General features: G+C 57.1%; 1 protein-coding gene across 3 annotated transcripts in view; it reads right to left on the bottom strand.

Moving 5' to 3' along the window:
• The window catches only part of Gsg1l (GSG1 like), a 193,967-nt gene that overhangs the window by 59,608 nt on the left and 110,588 nt on the right, over positions 1–23,771 (bottom strand). For all 3 annotated transcript variants that reach the window (XM_047533803.1, XM_047533804.1, XM_047533805.1), the window contains one exon: positions 8,919–9,071. In XM_047533803.1, the coding sequence (XP_047389759.1) occupies positions 8,919–9,071 (153 nt within the window). The remainder of the gene's footprint in view (positions 1–8,918; positions 9,072–23,771) is intronic.

The raw sequence follows: 23,771 nt of genomic DNA, 5'->3' as shown, positions 1-23,771 counted from the left end.
AAATTAAAAACAAATGCTGGGAGGGTGGGGGAGGCCTTCGTCACAACCAGGAATAAGGTAACATAAGTTAGCGCAGCCACTGAAGGAAGTGCCTCAAAAAACTACAGCTGGAGCGACCCAGTGACCCAGCTGTCCCACTCCTGGGTGCACACCCCAAGGAATCAAAGTCAACATACAATATAGAGACACCCCCCCACCCCTGTTCACAATGGGCCTGTCCACAATAGCCAAGGGCTGGAATCAGCCTAGAGGCCCACCCACGGATGTGCGGATAAAGAAAAGATGGGAGATGCACACACAGGACTATTATTCAGCCACATAGGAGGAAACTGCGTCATTCACAGGAAAATGGATGGAACCAGAGATCAAGTGAAATAAGCCAGACTCAGAAAGACAGGTATGGCTCGCTTTCTCTCACTTGTGGAGTCTGGGAGTGGGGGAAGGAGGAGGAGGAGGAGGAGGAGGAGGAGGGAGCAGGGGCGGAGGGGAGAGGAGGAGGGGGAGGAGGAGGGGGAGGAGGGGGGAGGAGGAGGAGGAGGAGCCACCCAGAAACCAAAAACGCCTTTCTTCTCGGGCTGGGATGTAGCTCAGTTGGTAGAGTGCTTGACCAGCATGCCCAAGGCCTGGGTTCAATCCCCAGCACCGCAAATAAATAAAAAAGAAGATGAGAAAGTAGAAGGGGTCTGCTCAGGAGGGGAAGGTGGGGCGGAGGGTGAGAGGCGGTCCTAGGGAGGAGATGGCAGAAGAAACCTGCTCTTCTGTGTAAGTAATGATAATAAAACACACGTGATGCGCAGGACGGCACGCGATGTCCCTGCTTCCGCACTTGAGAAAAGTTGGGGGGACCCTGGATTTGTAGCCAGTCCGGCAGAGGTGAGGGTGGCCTGGGGAGCCCCTGGACTGGCAACTGGCCTCTGATGTAGGGGTGGTCCCGCTGGGCACGGGTGCCTTGACCCTCTGGAGCCTAAGGTTGCTCCATGACTTGAAGGTGGCCCCAGGTCACGTGCTGGAAGCCCAGTTCTGCAGGGCAGGAAGTTGAGGCGCAGGGGTGCCGGCTGAATGGGTGAGCTTGCCCGCCCCATCCTGCGCATGCGCTCTGGCCCTCCCACCTCCCACCCCGCAGGCAGGAGGCCCTCCCCCGACACCTGCTCTTGGAGTTCCCAGAAACTCCCAGCTCTGTGGCACAACTAAGATGCTGCCCCTGGGCAGTTTGCATCAGAATGGCATTGGGGGACACCAGGTGGTGTCAGGAAAGCCTTTGGTCTCCATGTGACTTCTGGTGGCAGACACTAGCAATCCCCCACCCATCACCCCTTGGACGAGGTCAGAGGCCACCCACAGTTCTGGTTAGGCACTTCCTGTGTATATTGATGGCGTCTTTCCTTAAACTCTTGCTCTCTTCGGTGAGGGGCCGGAGACCATGGAGGTTCATGTCTCAGGAGTGACCTGAAGCTGATGGCAAACGGGCGCTAGCTCCTTAAGGGAGCAGGTATGGGATGCATTCTGCCCGGGCTGGAAGCAGGACCGAGCACCAGTGGTCCACTGTGGTCACCTGCCCATGGTCTGGCCTTCCTCTTTGCTGCCCGGCTTCTCCGCTGTCCCACCACAGTTCCTGGGGTCACCTCTCAGGTAAACAGCTTGCATCCAAATCTCCACCTTAGGGTCAGCCTCCAAGGAACCCCAATGAAGACCTCCACCATCCCTGGGGCTCCAAGGCCTTTGCCTCTACCACTTACCCTCTGATCATACCCCTGTGGACATCAGCCAGTTGTTTGGGGCCACAACTCTGCTAGGTCCATGACTAAGCCCGCCCTAGGCATGCCAAGGCACCCAGGCCTGGCCAGTGTTTCATCCTCTGACTTGCTTCCTGTCTGCTGGCGGTGGGCCAGGGAGCAGCTCTGGTCCGCCCAGCCCTGTTCTGGAGGCTGGGGTGTGTGCGGCGCAGTGGTACCTGCCTGCCCCAGGCCTCCAGGTCCCATGCCCTGTACAACACCCCAGGCCATGGAGGAGTCTGCTCTTGACCCGTCCTGCACTCAAAATGGGGCCTGAGACCCAGATTCGCGACAATGCCCTGAGCCTTGGTAGTTCTTATTGTATCGCAAAATTTCCTGTTCTAATTACATAAGGAAATGGACGTTTGCTGACTACTCCCCGAGGCTGGGGACTTCCTGGAAATGGACACTTTCCTTCCCAGTCGTGCAGTTTTGAAAGAAGCCCAGAGCTGGCCGGGCCGGGCAGCATTTGCCACCTGTCTTTCTTGTTTGCCTGGGGAGATCAGCCTTGTTTTTCTGAGGTGAGGGAAACCAGGAATCCTCCCAGCCTCCTCTCACAGTGCTTCTGGAACCTGAGACTCTGGTCACTGGGGTAGCGAGGAGGCCAGGGAGCCTCATATTCTCCTGCACCTCTCAACTGAAATCACAAGACTGGGAGGGGGTGGCTCCTGGGATAGAATTGCTCATCCGTCCTGAAGGCCCAAGAAAAATCTGTGGTCGGCTTAAAGGTCACGTTATGTTTTTCATGGACCTGGGCACTTAGACCTTCAGGGGCCTGTTCCCTCTTAAAAGAAATATTTTAAATGACCTTTTACAGGTTGTTTTTTTTTTTTTTTTTTGGGTACCAGGGATTGAACTCAGGGGTACTCAACCACTGAGCCACGTCCTCAGCCCTATTTTGTGTTTTATTTAGAGACAGGGTCTCACTGAGTTGCTTAGCGCCTCGCCGTTGCTGAGGCTGGCCTTGAACTTGTGACCCTCCTGCCTCAGCCTCCTGAGCAGCTGGGATGACAGGCGTGTGCTCCTCATTTTTATAAACTGGTGCATTACAGTTGTGCACAATGATGGGATTTGTTGTCACATAGTCCTACGTGCACAGGATAGAATGATATAATTTAGCCACTCACTCCCCAGTAATTCCCTCCCTCCCTGCTTCCCACCCCTGCTCCCTCTCCTCTACTGACCTCCCTTTGATTTTTAAGAAAGCCCTCCCACTTCTTTTCCTACTTCCTCTCTATCTTCCCCTTATGAGGGGAAGCATACAACCCTTGAACCTTCTGATTTTGACTTATTTTGATTAACATAACATAGTTCCATCCATTTTCCTGCAAATGCCAAAATTTCACTTTTCTTTATGCCTGAATAAAACTCCATTGTGTATACACCACATTCTCTTTATCAATGGATCACCCAGGCTGGTTCCACCGCTGGGCTGTTGTGAACTGTGCTGCTGTAAACATGGTGGGCGTGGGTCACTGTGGTGGGTGGTGAAAAGTGAAAAGCACCCAGAAAAACCACTGCGGACAGGGAACTCGTGCAAGAGATTTTATTAGGCAGATGAACAGTGTCTGCCCTGGAGAGAGAGAGAGAGAGAGAGAGAGAGAGAGATAAGGGGCGCGCGCATGGTGGGGGAGCTTCTCTTAAGTCGTTGAATTTCCCAGGCTAATGACGATTGGGCCAATTGCTGAGTAGTTAAAATTTGTGGGCTAGGGATCAGGCCAATGGCAGCCGAGTACAGGCTGATGAGCTGACCAATGGCTGGCTAGGATCGCAGACTGATGGCTGGGGTGCTGTCCTGCACCCTTGCCTTCCCCCACCTGCGTGCCCTGCGCTCTGCCACCCAGGAGGGAGTCCCTCGAGGTCATAGGGTGCGCAGGTCCTAGGCAGCGAGAGGGCCATACTTCAGGGCAAACCTAGCGCCAACCTGCTGCCTGCCCGGAGGGTTCACCAGGACAGAGTGCTGTGCCGGCAGCTGCGGATTTGCCGTGCTGGGCAACCAACCGAGTATTATAGGTGGACTTTAATTGCTTAGGATAAATGCTGAGGAGTGGTCTAGCTGGGCCCTGTGGTGGTTCCAGGCCTAGTCTTCTGAGGAGGTTTTTAAAGGTATAAGGACAAATGCTATTTAATCTGGATTCAGTCTTATATCATCACTTGAGTGTATTTATCAATTAATTTATCCACCTGTTTATCTATCTGTTTGCAGGGCTGGGGAGCCAACCAGGGCCTCACGTCTGCTAAGCATGTGCTCTGCCACTGAGCTGCACCCCAGCCCAATCGCGTTCATTTGTAATGGGCACAGGGTAACTGTAAGTATTTGTGGGGTGCAGTGTGGCATGTCAGTGCAGGTACACCATGTGAAATGATCGGATCAGGTAACTGGCACATCCGTTGCTGCAGACAGCTATCATTTCTCTGTGTTGGGAACACTCCAGGTCCTCTCCAGGGGCTATTCTGAAATATGCAATTATCTGTTGTCAGACATAGTCACCCCACTGTGCCATGGGACATTAGGAGTTAGTTCTTCTATCCAGCTGCACCCCTTTCATTATTATGTTTGTTTTTTTTCTGATTTTATTTTAATTTTTATGGGGGTGTTTGTTTTGGGTACCAGGGGTTGAACCCAGGGGCGCTTAACCACTGAGTCCCATCCCCAGTCCTTTTATTTTCTATTTTGGACAGGGTCTGGCTAAGTTGCTGAGGTTGGCCTCAACATTGTGATCCCCCTGCCTCAGCCTCCTGAGTCACTGGGATTACAGGCATGCGCCACCCACCCAGCTTTTTCTGATTTTAAAAGAAGTCAAAATTAGAACATTTCAAGGGTCCGTGGAGCTCCAAGCTCTGGGCCTGCTGGAGAAGTCATCTGGGGCTCTGGGCCAGCATTGGTGGCAGGGCTGGTCCCTGGAGCCACCAGTGGCTCCTTTGGTCATTCAAGGTCAGCTGGGAACAATGATAACGGTAACAGCCTGTAGAGCAGGTGCCAAGCCCTGCCCAGAGCCCTTCAGCAAGGCTGCACGAGAGGGTTCAAGGACCCACAAGCTGTGTGACTGCAGGCCAGTCAGTTTTCTCATCTGTAGAGTGGACAAAATGTCAGTCCCTCCCTGAAAGCACACTGTGAAGAGTGACCGTGTGAACACGCATGGTGGCCTTGCACAGGGGCCAGTGCGTGTGGCACTGCTAGAGAAAGCGATATTTAGCTGGAGGTGGCAAGGAGGACCTCGGTCAAGAGGGACCATGGCGATGGGGACTGTCCAGTCGGGAAGGAGACGTTCTGCTCCACGGTCCTCGACACCTGGGCCTTCTCAAGGTCACCCACGGTGAGTGACGTCTTCGTATCAGCACAGGCTACACTTTGCGTTTGGGATTTTGATCTTTTGCCAGGCTGGCCATATGCAGTCCCACCCCCTCTCAATTCTGGGCAGCAAGGCGATCTGCAGCTCCCTGTCGACCCTGTGACCACAGGGAGGACGAGCCGCGCTCTTCAGCCAGTGGCGCGGCTGAGCGGGAGGATCTGAGCAGGAGGATCGTAGGTCCGCGTGTCTAATGCACTTCCGATTTGGGCTTAGGATGAGTTCCTGGAGGGGCCCTCACCGGTGTGTCCAGGAGCAGCCGCACAGGCACAAGTGGAGACTTCTAGCAAGGAGCTGGGTCCGTGGACGGGATGTCCCTACAGAGGAGACGTCCGCCTGGGGTGCAGCTCAGCGATACGGGCGCGTGCCTGACGTGAGCGAGGCCCTGGGTTCCGTCCCCAGCACCACAAAAGTTCTTAAACAAAATAAAAAATGGATAAAAAGAGGAAACACCAGGGCGGAGAGGAATTCTGGCAAAACTGCACCGGATTCTCCCGGACGGCAGGCGCGAGGCATGAGGGTCAGGGGTGAGGCGCTGATCAGATGTCAAGGGCAGGGTGTCTGCTAAACTAACCCAGTAGGAGTCCTGTGAAAACTGGACCCGCAGGGCCAAGGACAGAGTCCAAGGTCAGGTCCAGTCAGCAAGGGGCCTCGGAGGGGCCTGAGTCCAGCTGGGTCACAGGAGAGAGCCTTTGCCACGGCTCAGCCAGGGCGGCCTTTGTGATTAACCCAGCAAATTGGTTGATTTGACTCATTAATCCTAATAACTGGTTTGAGTAAGGGCTGCCCCACACTCTGCTTCTCCTCCACTCCAGAAGCCGCTGACCTTGGGCTGAGCTGGTCCACCAGATGGCAGAACCCAGGCGCTCCCCAGCTGGCTTCCGTGGCTGGCTGCTGTCCAGTCGCCGGCCCACGCCTTCCGGGACAGAAGCCCTTCCCGGCCGCGGAGCCCGCCGGAAGCCACGCCCACCCCAAGGGCACCGCCCCCTGTTCTCAGCAGCACCCAACTCCGGCTTCCTGGCCCTGCAGGTCAGACAGCTGCCCCCAAAGCCCACCTCCTCCCTCTTGGCCTCTCTCCGCGGCAGGAATCCAAGCCCCGCCCCCGGCCACGTGCTCGTCGGGTCCCATGGGCTCATCTGTGGCTACCTACTTCTCAGTGAGGCCCGTTTTCCACAGGCCCTTACACCTTGTGGCGCCGTACAGCGGGGAGAGGCAGGGCTCTGGAGCCGCCATTGTGGGGGTCATCCCAGCTCCACAATGAACCAGCTGGGTGACCTTGGGCAAGTCCATTAACCTCCCTGAGCCCTGGATTGTTTATCCGCGTAGAATTATGGAGATGATCTTATTTACTTTAGCAGCCAGAGTCCCCATTGGGAGGAAAACTGGATTTTTTTTTTTTTTTTTTTTTGAGGGGTGAAAACTTTGACAAACCCTTGGAGGAAGAGGGACGAGTCCCCAGCTCCCCAGCCACCAGGTGCTGCTGCACAGCTGAGCCTGCCATGGCTGCCTTCGGCCACAACCACGCTCTGTGACTGGAGTAGCGGGTGGAGGGGGAAGGCTGGGTGCTCGGGACCAGGAAGGGGCTTCTTTGATGCTTCGTGGAAGGAAAGAAGAGAAGGGATGAAGGAGCTGACCTGGGCCAGGATGCCCCAGGCACAGCACACCCGACTGGCATCCCCCGCAGGCTGGCTCTGGCCTACATTCCCCACCATGGTGAGCCCCCTGCTCAACCCAGCCCCAGACAGTGGGTCAGCAGATCTGGGGGTCTTCAGCCACCTGGACCCTTCCCAGAATAATGTTTCCAGTGGCGTCAAATAACAGGCATAAATTACAAAGGAAGCCAATTATAGTGAAATAGAATTAGTAAAATACTCAGATTTGTTGGGTGGCAATACACGGCTATTCTGGAAGCATATTAAACAAGGTTCAGTGGAAGCTCTAACAAGCATTATGTTTTTGAAGGAGTGCTTTTCAGAGCGGTAGTGTGAGAGAGGAATGGTCCCCACTGGTGGCTGCATCCCGCGCCATCACTGTGGTGCTGATGGAAATACCAACTGACATCTACCCAGAGAAACAAAGGTGTCATTTATTCCCCATCCAGGTTCACAGACTCTCTGAATCTTGGGGACTCTGAGCTGCCCCTGTTCTGTTCCCCCTAATCACCACTCCAGAACCAGTCCCCCAGTTCTGGGGATCCTTGCGTCTGCACGGCAGGATCATCCCCAAATGCAAACCTGGCCACGTCACCCCTTGCTCACCCCTTGAATTCCTCAATGGCTCCCAATTGCCGGCCTGCTGGAATCTGAAGACCTCTGCGACATCAAGACCCTCCCTCAGCTCTCAGCCCTACCTCTCAGCACCCCTCTCCCCACCCACTGCCTTCCTGTCTTACTGAACTTCAGAATCTGCTCCTCACTAGGCTTTGCCTGTGCCACTCCCTCCAAGTTGCCCCCAGAGCAAACTCTGCCTGATCTCCGAGCCTCCGCGCAAAGGCTGCCCTCCTGGTGCCCCACCTTGCCTGGGGGCCTTCACCAAATGCTGGATGTGCGAATAAAAGATGAAAAAAGGAGAAGAAATAGGCTGTCAGCCTTGAGCAGCTGGGGATGGGGCTGAGGGCCACCGTCACCACGTCATGACATGACATGATGGGGAGTCAGATCTGCCACCCGGAATGACTGTCCCGCGCTTCTGCTCTGCCACTACGCTGTGAGTTCTTGGGTCTGCTCTGCACCCTCTGTCCCACAGCCATGCCTCAGGAGGGGCCACTGTCCCCCACCAGAAGCCCCATCCTCCTGGTTTCATTAGAGTCATTTCGACGCCTGAAGAGGGGATTATTGGATGGATGGAAACTCAGTCCACGCGTGGCTCTTCAGAGGAACAGACGCCTCACGAGGCCAAGCCCACTGCCGTGGGGCTCCTGGAGTAGCGCTCACGGCGCCCTGAGTCCCTTCTGGCACCCTCCCGGTTTAACCCCCTACGCCCTGGACCTCACCACCCTGGGCAGCAGGCCTCTGAATCCAAGGGCTTTCTCTTGGTGGTCTCTGGCTCCACCTCTCTGGTGGCGCGACGCAGGTGACCATCCAGAATCCCTGCCTTTGCCCGCAGTCCAGTCCCCTGTGCTGCCCTCCAGCTCCTGTGGTTGATGGTCGGGCCCCACTCTGTGCTCCACGAGGACAGGTCAAGGCGTCCTCCTCCCTGATGTGCACCCTCTGCTGCTTCTTCATGGTTTGGTACCAGGGATTGAATCCAGAGCCCCTTTACCACGGAGTCACATCCCCAGCCCCTTATTTTATTATTATTATTTTTTTTAATTTTGAGACAGGGTTTTTCTAAGTTGCTTAGAGCCTCACTAAGTTGCCCAGGCTGGCCTCCAAATTGAGATCCTCCTACCTCAGCCTCCCACATGGCTGGGATTACAGGTGTGAACCACGGGCCTGCTCCCTCTTCTTCTAATTTGTGTGTGTGTGTGTGTAACCCAGGCTTCATGCATCCTGGGAACCTGCTCTACCACTGAGCCACAACCCCAGCCCCATGAAAGCCACCATGGCCCACTGTAAAACTCCTCTCTCCCTTGTGCCGGGGATCTGCCCATCACCAAGCTGCCCAGCATGGTCTGCTAAAGACACTGGGGTTCATGCACCCCTCTCCCTCACGGGTTAAGCTCAGGGCCGGAACTGCCGGCTTGGGCTCAAGGCCATAACTCAGGACTCAGCCCAGCACGCGGCCGGGCCCGACAGGCCGCGTCAGAGAGGACGCCCGGGCTGCGGCACCCGGCGCCCCTGGCCGGCCGCCTTACCTGAGAGCACCGTGAAGACGGCCGCGAAGGCGTTGAGCTTGAGCCCGTCGATGATGCTGCTGGAGTGGAAGAGCTCGAGACACATGAGGCTGAAGCCGACCACCAGCAGGAGGATGTAGAGCACCTCGGAGACCACCGACAGCCACAGCACCCCTGCGGGCAGAGCAGAGGCGGGATGAAGGTGCGCGCGGCTCGCCGCCACTGCCCCCCACGACGCCGCCGGGCGGCCAGTCTGCGCAGAAGGGCCCTCCGAGGGAGGGAGGGAGGGACCCGCGGCCGCCCTCTCCAGGGAAGAGCCTTTATCCTGGGGCAACGTGGCTTGCGGAGTGGCTGGGGCTGGGCTACAAGCAGAGACGGGGCGATGGCCTCGCTGGCCGCTCACCTGCAGACCCAGGGCTTCCCTCCTGGGCTTTACAGGAGACCGCGTTCCCAGCACTAACCAGTGGGCGGAGGTTCTGTTACCTGCAGCTCTAAGAACCCGAGTCACACCCACACATCAGCTGCCCTCCAGGGACACCTGCAGCTTTATTTGCCCTGTGTCCTTTCCCACTTTTTTCTAGAAACTGCCATTGCTATCCCCGCGACTTCAACCTGGTGATCACCAAGCTGCCATGTTCTGTATTGTCGTGCCCTCCTGGGCACAGCTGATTGATCCAGTCTGATCATCTGACCTAAAACCCACCAATCAAAGCCCTTCTCTAGGAATCTGAGCAGGGAACCACAGAGACAGACCAGGAGAGAGAAGCTCAGATGAGAGTTGGAGCATTCAGATCATGTGAGCACCTGGTTCCAGCCATTCCTGAAGGCCAGCTCTACTCCAGCCCTTCTACTGGTTTACCTATTCAAATTTTGTCTTCCCCGAGAGAGCATGGCTCCCTTTCCCCAATACGGGCCCAGATTGGGTTGCTGTCATTTGCCACCTAGTTCAGGGGGGCATCTGCTCTTCCCCCTGCTCCACACTACTATTCCTTTTTCTTCCTACAGCCTTTCTTCTAGTCCAGGTTGTTCAGGTGCTACTAATACATGCCCTGGCTCCAAGTTTTGGGTACCTGGCTCCTGTCTAGCCATCATAGCTCCATGTCTCTCAAACCCCAGTTTGAGCTCAGGAATGCATCTCTCTGTGCCTCAGTGGGTATTTTATTTGTGTTTCTGGAAGATTCAGCTATACAGCAATGTAAAGATCTCAGAATTAGTGCTCGAATGTGTGTATTCACAGTACTTCTATGGGAGGACAACGTGGGGATGTATCCAGTGGGCTGGAGATGGAGCTCAGGGACCCTCGACTGAGGGAGGTGGAGAACCCAGACAGATTCAGGAGTGAGAAATGAAACTGTGGGCACACGTAAGAGTCCTGGGACTCAAGCGGAGACAGGACATGGAACTGGAGACACACCTGTGTAGCTGGTTGTGCAAGCCACACAGCCATGTGGTTCAAACAAGGCCCGTGCTTTAGAGAAGCGACTGTGGACCAGGCCTGGTTGGTCAGGATGGTCCGTGACCCAAGTCAGTTTAATGAGACTTGGTCACAGGACTTTTGCAGAAACTAGCAGGAAAGAGAAGCCCTTTCTTTCTGCAAAGTTTGAGGCTGGAAGGAAGTAAGGATGGAACTAACTGAATTGCCTGGTGTAAGAACCTTCCTGAAAGTGAGGTAAATGTCAAAGAAGTCAAGCCAGGTCATGGAGGGGGCTTGTTTCCTCATGACATTGTTTGGGCCTTAGATCCAGCCATGCCTGAAGCTGCCTGTTCTTTTGCCTAAATCAGCTTGAGGGAGAATTTCTACCACTTTCAGTTTTGCTGTTCTTTGGAGCTACCAAGAGTGTCCTTTGTGGCCTCTGTTCTTACCCAGGTCGCCTCTTTCTACATGAAACGTCCCAGGGGCATCCAGTAGATACTATTTACTAAATGAAGCAAACAAACAGCTAATTCTAGGTCCCCATCTGTTTTCTAAAGAAAAAACCCAGATTCTGAAACACCCACTATCATTTCTAACAAATGGGGCTTTCAGAGTTTGGGGCAACTTTTCTCTTTCTCTTTTTCTTCTTGCTACAAAAATATCACATCTCCTGAGCATCCCTTGGATTTCTGTAGGAGAATAATGCACTCTTGGCAGCCCGGGCACCGTTAAAACGCTCCCTGGCACCGCACACTCAGCCTCCGAGGCCCTTCGCTGGCCCAGGGCCCAAGAGGCAGCGGGAAGGAGGCAGGGACGTGGGGGAAGCAGAGCCGTGCCAGGAGGTGGCTGCCCACGGCGGGTTGTGGCCCCCACCCCGCAGCCTCACCCTGCAGCTACCGCCCCGTCTCAGCTGTGCCCGCCTCCGGGCGAGCCTGGTTCCAGCCCACAGGGCCCCGGCCAGGCGTCCCTCCCGCCTGCCCTGGCAGCAGGGTCCAGCTCTGCTCTTCAGGTGGGATGAGGGATGGTGCCACCTGGGGGGGTGTGACCCAGGGACAGCAGGCGCCAGGGTGGCCGTGTGGCCGCTGCCTCCCGCCAGCCCCTCGCTCCCTGCCCACCCCCTGCAGGGTGCAGCACGAGCCCCGCCCGGCAGCTGGGATGGCGGTTCGCTCCTGCTGCCTGGCTAGATGCGTTCCCTGTCTTCTCGCTGGGCTCTGGCGCGTCGGTTTGAAAGTCCCAGCCCACCCCACGCGTGGGCATCCGTGACCGCGGCAGCAGTAATGATTGTCACTGTGGTTGAGTTGACGGTGGCGGCAGCGATCGAAAGAAAGACCGACCATGAGGGGCTACCAAGTGCCGGGCTGATGGCCGTGCTGGCCCCTGCCACGCTCCTGGACACCCTTTTCGGTATTTTTAGTCTTTGGAGAATTGTTTTTGGGCGACTGGAGCCCATTCTGCCCATCTTGGCTCAGAAAGTGCCTGGGAACTTCTGCTTCCCTCTCTGGGCTGTCACCAGTCTGGATGACCAGTGGGGCCCTGTCCTGTGGCTGTGGCTGGGGCAGCTCTGAGAGGGGCCCCCACCGTAACCGGGCCCCTGAGGGAGGACCTGGCCACTGTCCTCACTAATTCCATTTTGTCTCTCCAAGTTCATCTCAAGTCCGGGACCAGCAGGAGCAGGCAGGTCACCGCACAAGGGGACCGAAACTGTCCCCTGAAGCAGTGATGTCTTCCCGGCCCCGCAGGGAAGATGGAGCCGACACTGAGCAGGCCATGGTTTGCCCAGGGCTGCCTGGGGACACGCATTCTTGCCCCACCGGACCTGATCCCTCCCTGCAGAACCATGGAGCAGCAGCTTGGTCCCCCGTCTCTTCCCAGCATGGCCGCTTCCCTTCCAGGGCCAGGCCCGCTGCCCCCGTGGTCATGCTAGCCTGGCTGGTGCCAGGGAAATCATTGCTGTCTGGTTCCCGTCATGAACCACCTCCACCCCTGTCCTGCACACGTCCCCAGCTCCCGCACAGTGTCCCCGGCAGCAAAGACCTGTACACAAACCCTCCTCTCAGGCCGCTCCCGGGGACCCGTGACCCCCGAGACACCAGCATGCACGAGTTCTTCTCTCATGCCCTCCCGACCAGCCAGGGGCGCCCACTTTACAGATGCGGATGAGGTTCGGAGGGGTGAGCTGCTGGGCAGTGCATCATCTGGATCCAAACCCAGGCCATCCTGGGCAGGGAGGGAGGGAGCTGGCAGCAGGGAGTGGCCATGGCAGCCATGACCTCCTGCTCTCTGAGGGTCGTGGTGGCCCTTCTGGGTGTGGGGACAAAGGACCTCGGTGGAAGCTCTCATGCTGGGTATTTCCCAGGGCTGCCCAGGGACACGCATTCTTGCCCCACCTGCCCTGATCCCTGAGTCCCAAGGGACTCCTAAACCAGAATTTGGGGAGCAGGATGGCCCCTGAGTGGGGTGCAGCGGCCCCTTGGTTCAGCCATCCCAAGCACTGCCGGCCACCAGCATGAAGCAGGAGGCCAGAGGAAGGGAAGGCCATCGCGAGCACCTCAGAGGCCTTGCGGGGAGGCCGGGCTTGACTTGGGCTGACAGGCACGTGAGGAGGCTGCGAGGGTCCCTGCAGGGGGAGCAGTCTGCTCGGGGGACACAGAGTGGACAGAAGGAACCCGGCGACGGGAGCCCTGCCGGGTGTTCAGCTCTCCCCACGCTGAAGATGAAGGGAGACGGGCTGTGGCCACCTCGAAGCTGAAGACAAGTGGCTGAACCTGAAAACCCTGGGGGTGTCCTCTCCCACCGCAGACTGGAAACTTGGCGGCCAGGCCAGGGGCAGCAGAGTGGCCATGCTTCTGGGCACAGACCCCTGAGTGGAAGGGACATTCTCCCCCAGGGTGGGAGGACCTCAGGCAGGGAGGGGGCTGCTCTGGACTCTCAGGGCCTGCGTTCTCTGTGGGACGTCCAGCAGGGCTGTCCAGGGGGCGCTTGAGCTGGGACAGGACAAATGGGCTGGCGGGACCAGGGGATGCAGATGGCAGCTGGAGGCCGGGAACCAAACAGGTGCCTCTGAGAAGCTCGTGGGGACCAGAGGGCAGGCTGGAGGGGGACCGAGGACAGCCACACTGACGGGAAGGGCCAGGGGCCGCGTGTTAGCAGACGCCACAGGGGCTCCACCTGCCCAAGCCCCTGGGCTGCACCCCACCTGCACCTCTGCCCCGGGGTGCCCTGGCCACCAGCGCCCACTCCACCCACTGGGAGGGCTCCATGTCGCGCACTGTGGCTGTGCCCAAGTCCCCGAGGTGGGTCCCCTGGGGTGCGGTCTGTGGCTGGTTCAACTGGACCCGATTGGAGGAGCCTCGTTCCCAGCGTGCTCTGGTCTCACGCAAGCACTGCAATTGCTCCTGGTCTGGAACCTGCTCCCACCCCTTCCTCCCCCCGCCTGGGCAGTAAGGGCGCCCCACTGCCAGTCCTGGGGCTCAGATCCTCCCGCTCCCCTAGGTGGAGTTCTCCTACTAGTGCTGGAACCAGTTCAGTCCGGCTGCCTGGAGGCTGTGCCTTCCTCCTGACTCGGCTCCTGTTGGTGCAGGAAACCTGGGTCCCCTGAGCAGGAGCCAAGCCAGCTCTCAGGGCTGCTCCGCCCAGCAGCCTCAGGGTCGCCTGGAACTCAGGGTGTGTCTGGGACCTCACTACCGCCCTGCGGGCAGGTGAGCAGGTGACTGATCTGAGCCCCCTCACCTACAGCTCTCTTTACAGCACATGTATACAGGGGAGCGAACCCAAAGAAGAACGGAGGAGAGCGGAGCCGAGGCTAGGTCGGCCCACCCTGGGCCCTGCAGAGAGAGGAACCCAAGGACCAGAAAACAGCGCCCTGCGCCTGGCCGCACGGCCGCCCACCGCTGTCAGCGCTGCCGACACACGCACACGTGAACCGGGAGGCAGGAGGGACGGGGCTGGCAGCCTCCGGCGGGGAAGTGGGGCATCACCCCGGTGATGCTGGGAGAGGCTTCATAATCACAGAGGTGATTGTCCCGGGTCTCCCAAACCTGCCACTAAAGGCTCAATTTACAGAGGAGAATGGGTGACCTTCAGGGGCAGAAGGAATGAAATGAAATGATTTCTCATCGGGTGCAGGACCCGTGGGGTCACAGCTAATCCTGTTACCTGCACTCTTCAGCTTCTTAAAAAACAGCTTCGAGAGGCCAACTCTGACCCTCCAGGAGGGAACTGATGGGTTCACAAGAACGACCTCCCTCGCAGAGACGCCAGGGCGCCATGGGTGAGCCAAAACGCGGGGGGGACCAAGTCCTGGCTGAATGACCTTGTGTGGAGGCCTGACCCCGCTGTCCCTGGGCTTCACAGACATGTGGCCAGCAATGGACAAGACAAGACCTATCAATCACACCCTGGCACCCGGGAAGTGCCCAGCAAAGTTAACTGACTGCTACTCCCAAATACGTGTAACCGCCCTCAACCCCAGCCGGGTGTGCTGAAGGATGGCGACGCATTCTGAGCGCGGCATTGCTGTGGGATGTGGTGTCCCAACGCCAAGCATGGGCTTGTGCTCATGGAGATGGGGCGAGTCGGTCACGTGACCTGGCCTCTCCTGCAATCCAGAGGTGCATAAACACGAGATGCATGAGGCTGTGCCACCGTCACAAGGCATGCTGTTTACAGCAAACTTTTCTAAAAGTAGAAAGAGTACTCTAGAATAACAGTGAGGAGCATCACGCAGTAAACACCACGAGCCAGAAACAGTTGTATAGTTATCCATTATCAGATATGACGGGGGGCGGGGGGATAGTAGGGATTGAGTCCAGGGGCGCTTAACCACTGAGCCACATCCCCAGCCTTTTTTATATTTTATTTAGAGACAGGGTCTCACTGAGTTGCTCCTAAATTGTGGAGGCTGGCCTCAACAATCCACCTTCCTCCGCCTCCCAAGCGCTTAGGATTATGGGTGTGCGCCACTGCACCTGCCTGAAAGCTACTTTTACATGACTGCCTTGCATGGTAGGCATGTTCCACCAGCATCACCACAGCAGGTGAGTGACACATGGCGGTGCTGGGATGGACACGTGGCCACTAGGCGAGAGGAAATTCTCAGCTTCATCAGATTCTGGGGTCACTGACACATCTGAGCGTCCTCATTCACTGAGTTGTCATGCTTGGGTTGATGGGCTGGGTAGGGTCAGTTCTGACCCTTTAGTGTGTGCCCTGTGAGGGGACAGCCCCAGCTCAGCCCCACAGCCATCACGGGAGGTTGCAGGTCCAGTCTGGCTGCACAACTGTGGAGCGACTGTAAGCAGTGGGGAGGCTCAGAGGTGGAGGCAGTGGCCCCGGGCTGCTCCATCTGGGCCGACTCCTGACTGCCAGGGACTAGCAAGGAGTCAGGGCAGGCGACTGGTCCCTGGTCCCTGGCTGAACCTCAGTTTTCTCATCTGTAAAAATGGGTCCAGGAGTCCACTTAGTGGACTTGTTGGTGCGTCAGGAGCTCAGGAGCGTGCCTGGCCCTCAGAAGTGCTATGTGTGGAGGGTCAGCTGTTACCCACGTGTCAGCTGCAGTCTCCAAGGCCATGTACCAGGGAGACCTTAGGCCTGCAACAGGTGCCTGCCAGCCATTAGCAGCTGTCTGGGGACGGGAGGGGCACTGTCACAAAGTCCCATGGAATCCCAAGATGCAATGGTATTTCAAAAGAAAACATTTTTTTCTCAAAAAAAAAAAAAAAAAAAAAGTCCATCAGTTTAATACATCAGATCAATAAGTCACTGTGCAGTGACTGCAGCGGAGAGCTCAGTGACACGCCCCCGGTCCCGAGCATGTTAAATCATGTAAATGACACGAACCAGACCTCTGGGGCTGGAAATGGCTCGGTGACAGCTGCTGTTTGTGAAATGTCAACGGGAAGCTCAGAGGCAGGGATGGAAAAGGCCAGGGGTCTTGGGGAACCGCAGGGAGGATTTCAGGGACTGGGAGCCCGCACCCTCCGGCAGGGGAAGGACCCCAGTTCCAGGGAGGATCTGGGACCTGCCCAAGCCACAGAGCAAGTCAGGCACAGAGAGGAGCGGGGAGGGGTCACCAGAATGGAGGCTCCCTCAGACGCTGGTGGGGAGAGCCACGGGGGACCCGCAGATGGCTGCTCCCCCGTGTCCCCAGGCAGGACCCTGAAGCCTCAGATCCCGGCAAGCTCCCTCCGCCCCTGCAGCCTCAGTTTACCTCTCAGCGAAGCAAGTGAATTCTCTACCAAGCTGCCAGCGGCTGAATCCAGCCCACAGGAACGTCTTGTTTGGCCCACACGGTGTTTTTAAAAATATCTGAATACATTATCAACATTTAAAAATAGGAAACGTCACATAAAAATCCAGAATTTTGGACTCTCTTTGCAGAACAAGTGGATGCAATACTGGACCCGCATCCCCTGGTGATGACAGCTCTGGGGCCAGGCTGGGACAGTCCCCTCTCCTCCGGGGCACCTGTCAGGTCAGCACAGCCCCCACCCGGTGGCACCCACGCTCTGCCTGGTCCCAGGAGCGTCTGAGTTTGCAGCCCTGTTCCTGTCCATGTCTAGAGCCACGTCCACCCCCACACTCTGCCGCAGGGTGACACCTGAAGACTCCGAGAGGCCCCCGCAAGCTCTCAGTCACCCAGCTGTCCCTGGGTCTGGGGCTCTAGCAAGCACCAGGCCCTAGGGTGTCAATTTTCAGAGTTAGACGAAAAGAAAAGGGGTTCCACTCAGATGCCCTGAGCAGCTCGCTGGATCTGAGAGCTCTTCCTGAGCGTCATCCTGCCCGCCCCATCCCGGGTCCTTTCCACAAAGGCCCAGAGAGGGTGAGTGAGTTACCCGAAGCCACAATGCTCAGAATCCTCCTTTAACAAGCAGGAAAAATTTTAGGCTTTGACTGGAGGGCATCCTGGAGACTCGAGGCTACATCGGGTACATTCTGGGATGTGTAGGAAACACTGGGCGTCGGAGCCTTCGGGAACAGAATGCCAGCCCAGTGCCCGTCACTGGGCTGTTTGGGAACGTGGGGCCTGGGCGTGATGGTTTTCTGCATCGCTGTCTGCTTCGAAGCCTCGTTTGCAGTCTTGAGGCTCAAAGTGGGGCCCACACACCACACAGCAGCACCCTCCAGGAGCCTGCGTCTGCAGCCGGACAGACCCGGTGCAGGAGCGGTCCCAGTGTGGGCTGGCAGCCAAGAGCTCCACGTTCAAAGGTCTTCCCGAGGCTTTCCTCCACTAGAGGATCCCCAGCCTCAGCACAGGGGAAGAGTGGGCGTGGCCACACCCTCGTCCACGCCTCCAGCACCGCCACCCCTTGGGGTGCCCCCAGACGTCCACACCCTCACCCACGTCCGAGATGTGCTACTGCGGATAGCCAAAGAGACTTTGCTGATGCGACGAAGGTCTCGGGATGGGGCGTTCTCCTGGATTGTCTGGGTGGCCCAGTGGAACTGCACGGGGAATTACAAGAGGGGACCAGCAGGACCAGAGTCAGAGGTGGACATGTGACGACTGGAGCAGAGGTTGGAGGGAAGTGGGTCAAAAGCCAAGGTCACGTGAGTGACCTCTAGAATTGGAAAAGGCAAGGAAACAGGTCCCCCATTTGGCCTTCAGGGAGGAACACAGCCAGGCAACTCTGACATCGCCCTGTAGGATGCGCTTGGGGATCCTGACCTCCAGAAGACTGGCTACAGCTGTGCTGTTTCAGGCCTCGAGGTTCGTGGCCGTTTGTTACATCAGCAGTGGGAAACTAACACTTCCTGTCTCCACTCAAGGCCACCTCCTCCAGGAAGTCTCTCCTGACCAGCAGCCCCTGTGTGCTCCCCAGAGACCCCAGTATAAAGCAGATTCCTCTGCCACACTCCCATGCGGTGGAAAGAACCTGGACTTGGGGTTAAGCAGATCTGTTTCACCTTGACCCTGGCCTGACCCCTCTGAGCCTCAGCCCCTCTGGCTGTAAGTGGGGTCAACAGGGCTGATCTCACAGGTTGCTGGGCCAGTGACTCAGCCCTTGGTAGGTCCCTGGCCAACGGTGGCCTGTCAGGCCGCCGAACTGGGCCCAGAGGAGCAGGGTTTCTCTTCCCCAGTCACAACTGAACAAACGAGTGCACGGTGGGGACGGGTTTCGACGATGCCTTCTTGCCCCCGGAGTTCCGCAGGCTCTGGTCCCTGTCAATTCAGAAACATCTCTGGCAGACGTGCTCTTTGGAAATGGCTCTGCTGGAATCTGCGAACAGGCACAGAGCATTTGAGATGTGTCGTGGTGACCTTGGCCTTCAGCATCAGACGACAGCGATTTTTCTTTCTTTTCAGGATCCAGAAACTGACTTTGAAAGTAAGCTGTGGTCCCGCAGGTCGGGGCTGAGGTTGGCAGGGAGGCAGGGTGGGAGCTGAGGGGCATCCTAGGTGCGGGCCCACGAGCCCTGCTGGGTCACCCTGGGCAAGCGTTCCTGCCTCTGGGCCTCCCTTCCTGGCTGAGCACGGCTGTTGGGATCTGTTTGGTTTTGTTCTTTCCTGTTTTGTCCCCCCACCCGCCTTCTCTCTCTCTCTCTGTTTTCCTTCCCCCTTTCTGTCTGTCCATCTGTCTCTCTTTTTCTCTCTTCCCACTGCCTCTCTTTCTCTCTTGGCACATGTGATACTCTTAAAAATATGAATTCAATGTCATGTCAATATTGAAAAGTGGGGAAATCACATGAAAATAAAGACGCTTTTGCAAATCTGGCAGGCCAGGGCCACATTCCCGGAGGAGGATGGCGGTGGGAGCTGAGTGACAGCCGCCCCTCCTCTGGTTTGCCACAGTCTCCACCCCTCCCTTGCACCCCCGCCACAGAAGCTGAGGGCTGCATCCCAGAGAACCTCAGAGCGCGAGCAGCGTCCCTTAGAACGACAGCTGCAAGACAGCAGCGAGAGGCAGGAGGGGCGGGCAGAGTGCAGCTGAGGAAGCAGAGATGGCACAGCCTGGGCAGGAGGCAGCAGGGCATGCTGGGAAAGGCCCTGCATCCATGAGCCTTCTAGATACCTGCCGGCTTCCATTCCAGCTGCACACACCTCAGCGGACGTGATGGGGGCTGGCCATCATGGAGGGGAGAAAAGAGGGAAGATGCTCACCTGCTGTGGGGTAGTAGTGCAAAACCCAGCTTTGTTACTGGCCTGCTGTGTGGCCCTGAGCAAGTTACCTTACCTCTCTGAGCTTCCTTTTCTTGCTCCATCTCAGAGGTGATTTTCAGGATTAAGAGAGGCAAAGCCCAGGCTCAGCTCATGGCAAGCCTCGCTATGTGCAAGCTGTCCCCGTAACAGCTGAGAACATTGAGGCCTGGAAATAACTCTCGAGTGGGGCCTGACAGCCAGGCAGAGGGTCCCGCTGGGAGATGTGGATTTGCATCTGCCCAGGATAAGGAGGCCTTGGCCTCCCTGTGACCTCTCTGCCGAATGCAGTGCCCCTGTGGCTGATGGCATTCTGACCCACTCCCTGGTCCCGAGCACCACGCTGCCGTCCATCTCCCACAACTTCACCTAGGAGATGGCAGCCACAGCGCCAGTCGCACCTCCAAACCCAGCCTGTGGCCAGCTCTGCGGGGGTCACAGAGGACCAGGGCTTGGATCCAGCCCCAACAGGATCCAGTCCCCAATTTGGAAACCCCAAACTGACCTGAGGCATGTGTCAAGTCACAGTGCCCAGGAGTGCCGCGGCCTGGGCTGCACTAGACAGAAACCCATGTCACCTCCCCCCGCCCTGAGTGATCTCCCTGCTCAAGGTGAGAGGAGACCGAGGCCCAGGCAGGTGACAAGGCCTGCCCAGCCCTTGGCTGGAAGTGGCAGAGCTGGGGTTCAAAGCCTAGCCAACCTGGCTCCCACTGCACGGCTGGTCCTGACGGGTGTCTGGCTGCTTCCTGACAATAAGCATTTGAGGCAGGTGATATAGGCTCCATCTTATAGGGGAGGACATGGAGGCACAGAGAAGGACTATGTTTTACCCAAAGTCACACAGCATTGGCGAGGGGAGGTAGGGATGGCACCCAGGCCTAGCTGAGCCTCTTCCTCCAGTCCTCTGCACTTTTTCTGGGTCATGGACCCCATTGGCATCTGGGAAAGCCTGGGGTTCTCTCTCTAAATATTGTTTTTAAATGCACAGAGCAAAACATACATAGAATCGCAAAGGGAACCAATTAAACAGAAATGGAGTTATCAAAACCTGTTTTAAATGAGATGTATGATATTAATACACATGCTTCTTCATTAAGAAGAAGATCTACTGTGAGTTGAATAACTACTGCGACTTCAAAACCGCAGGGACGGAATCAATATTTCAAGATAGCTGCAAACCTCTAAGCAATGGGAAAAGTCTGTGAATTTTGTTGGTGACAAAGTCCCAGGTGCTGCGAGGCCCGCTGAGATTTGTCACCTCCGTGCATCACAGAGGGAAATGCAAACTGCCAGCTGGGGGCTGGTGAGCCCTCCGACGGCCGTTCAGCACCCGAGTTCTAGGCCCGCTGCGTTCTGCCCGCTGACCACCCGGGAACGGCCGGGCTGAGGACCTCCACTAAACCAGCCGTCAGCGGGGGGTGGTGGCTGAACTGCAGATTCCTGGGCTGGTCCCCAAATCTGACCTCGGGTATGGGAAGGGGCCAGGTGCATTATGGGAAGTGACCCTCAGGCACTTTTCGTCCTGCTCTCTGCTGTCCTTTTCCCGCCCTGGACGTCACTTGGAATGTGAGGGGCACTGGTTCCTCCGGTCTGGTCTGCCCGCCTCTGTCACGAGGGTCCCACCTCAGCAGGCTGTTGTCGGCTTGCCCAGCACCGTCCCTGTCACAGGAGACACTCGGCAAATACGGTGGCCCCTCGGTGAACCCGGGGGGTTGGTTCCAGGATCCCCCACGGATACCAAAATCCAAGGCTGCTCAAGGCCCTTACGTGAACAGCACAGCACCTGCGTATAACCCGCACACACCCTCCTGCCTACATTAAGTCACTGTGACACCTAGGACAACGTAAGCGCTATGTAAACAGTGGCTATACTGCATTATGATTTTCTTATTTTTGGTCCCGGGGATTGAACCCAGCGGTGCTACCCCTGAGCCACATCCCCAGCCCTCTTTATATTCTATTTAGAGTCAGGGTCTTGCGAGTGCTTAGGGCCTCACTAAGTTGCTGAGGCTAGCTTTGAACGCCTGATCCTCCTGCCTGAGCCTCCGAGCGTGCGCCACCACAGCCGGCACGACGCTGTATGACGGAGGCAAGGCCGACGAGGGGAAGCCGCTGCGGGTGGCCAGGACAGCCGCACTAGGTTTTCAACTCTTTCTGATCTGTGCTTGAATCAGGGGAAATGCCGCACCCGCTGAGTGGGTGAGAGAACCAGACTCCTCTGCCCCAGAGACCCAGGCACGCAGCTGCCTGGAGGAGGTGGGAGTCCCCCCCCTTTAGGTGAGAATACTGCCTAAAGGTCAAGGTCAAGGTCAAGGGGAATGAGGACCCAGAGATGAAAAGGCCGTGGACTCCGGTGGTTCAGACCGTCCGGCAACATTTTCAGGGAGGGAGGCAGATTCTCCAGGGAGGCTGATGCCCAGGGGAGCTGACCTCAGGGCTGGGACAAGCTGGTGGTCCAGGCGTCCCTGGTCCTGAGGCTGAGGACCGGCAGCCCAGAGGCTCGTCCAAGCTCCAGAGCAGGGGGGCCAGGAGGGCAGCTGCTGGGGTGGTCGCTGGAGTCACTGACTCACGCCCCAGCGACTCTCAGTGGAGCCGGGCAGAGCGGTTCAGGCCCCAGCTGCTCACCTACCAGCTGGGCGATTGGGCAAGGTACTTCCATCGGCCAGGCCTGTTTCCCCATCGGTGAGGAACCCACCAAGTGCGTGGGACAGGCCCTGGGCCCAGGGAGTGCCCGTGTGTGGAATCTCGGTTTTCTTTTTGCTCTTTGGTGCCAGGGTCAGAATGCGGCAGGGAAAGGCCTCGCTCAGGGCATCTGCAGAGACCAGAAGACAGAGCAGCAAAGTAGCAAGGCCATCGGTCCAACAGGAGCCAGGCAAGCCGGGCTGTGGGGCAAGAGGAGGGGCAGCTGCCCAGGCTGGGGACTCGCAAGGGCTTCTGGGGGAGATGCCACCTCCAACAGGTCTGGAGAGTCTGGAAGGTTCTAGGGAAGGTGAACCAGACCAAGGAAGTAGGACCCAGGAGCTGGGGCAGCCAGACCCAGAGCCAAACCGTGAAGCGCAAGGAGCAGGCAGAGGAGGCCTGATCCTGAGGCTGCAGCGAGGCCAGGGGAGTGACGTGGCAGATCTGGGAGTCTGGGTTCGTGCCAGCTACTGTGCAGAGGAGGAGTGGCTGGGGTCCACATTGTCCTGTGCAGGGGTCACCATGAGGGCCCTGGGAAGCAACAAGGGTCCCCTGGAGGGTGGAAACCAAAGTTGAGGGGGCTCCAAGCAAGACGGAGCATCCCTGGGAAGCAGCGGAGAAGGATCACGTGCCTGCCCTCGGGCTTCGCACTGGCTGTTCCCTGTTTGAGATGCTGTTCCCACAGGGTCTGCAACGGCCTGGATATAGTCTGAGTGCTCCCCCCAGGGTTCATCTGTTGACATTTGACCCTCACTTGTTTGCCTGAATGTCACTTCCTGACCATGGCTTCTGATCCCACTACTTCAGATTACCAACACCCCTCTCTCATAATCCCAGCCCCTTCCCTTAGTTCTCCCCCTAGTGTTTATTACCATTCGAAGGGCTCCTTCCAGAATGTACATCCAATCCGCTCTCCTCAAAGCCCTCCAGCGCTCTGCTGGTTTCCTGTTACAGTCAAGATGAAATCCACGTTCTTTCCAGGACCCTAATGGATCGGCTCCCACCCTCCTCACCAGCCTCCTCACCTGCCTCCCCAAAGCTTTTTTTCATCTAGAAAGATACAAAACGCATGCCTACCCCAGGGTCTTTGCACATGCTTTAACCACTTTTGACAGAAACATGGACACAAGAAACCTCTTACTTTCCTCCTTAGATAAAAGCACAGCACAGTAGCAAGTGGGATCTGATGCTCTGCTTCCAGGACAAGGAGACAACAGGCAGAGGCAGAAGTACAGCCACCTGGTGGGTCACACTCAAGGAGAGGCACCCACCCAATGGGAGTGTGCACCCAAGGCTGCCGGATCTTATGAGTTCTCAACAGAAACCAGAAGTCCCAATTTTTAAGTGAAATCTCCCCAACTGGAAACTTCAATAGCAAATTAGAATGTTTTCAAACATCACATGAAGTGCAACACGTGGGTGGAATGGCGGGACCACAGGACACCAGCTCCCAAGCCTTCCCAGAACTCAGAAACCCACCCATATTGAGTCCATTCTGTTTCATTTTTCAGAGGGTAAAAAATTCACCCCAGAGAGGGAGTGACATTTGAACAAGGACACACAGCATCGGCGCCAACCCAGGATCCCGTTTCTTTAACTCTTCCTACGCAACTCGGCCAGACCACAGAAGGGGGAAAACACTATC

This window comes from Sciurus carolinensis, chromosome 18 (assembly GCF_902686445.1).
Source record: "Sciurus carolinensis chromosome 18, mSciCar1.2, whole genome shotgun sequence".
In the NCBI taxonomy this organism is placed as follows: domain Eukaryota; kingdom Metazoa; phylum Chordata; class Mammalia; order Rodentia; family Sciuridae; genus Sciurus; species Sciurus carolinensis.
Note: the sequence above shows the minus strand (reverse complement) of the source record. Positions and strands in the feature narration are given on the sequence as shown.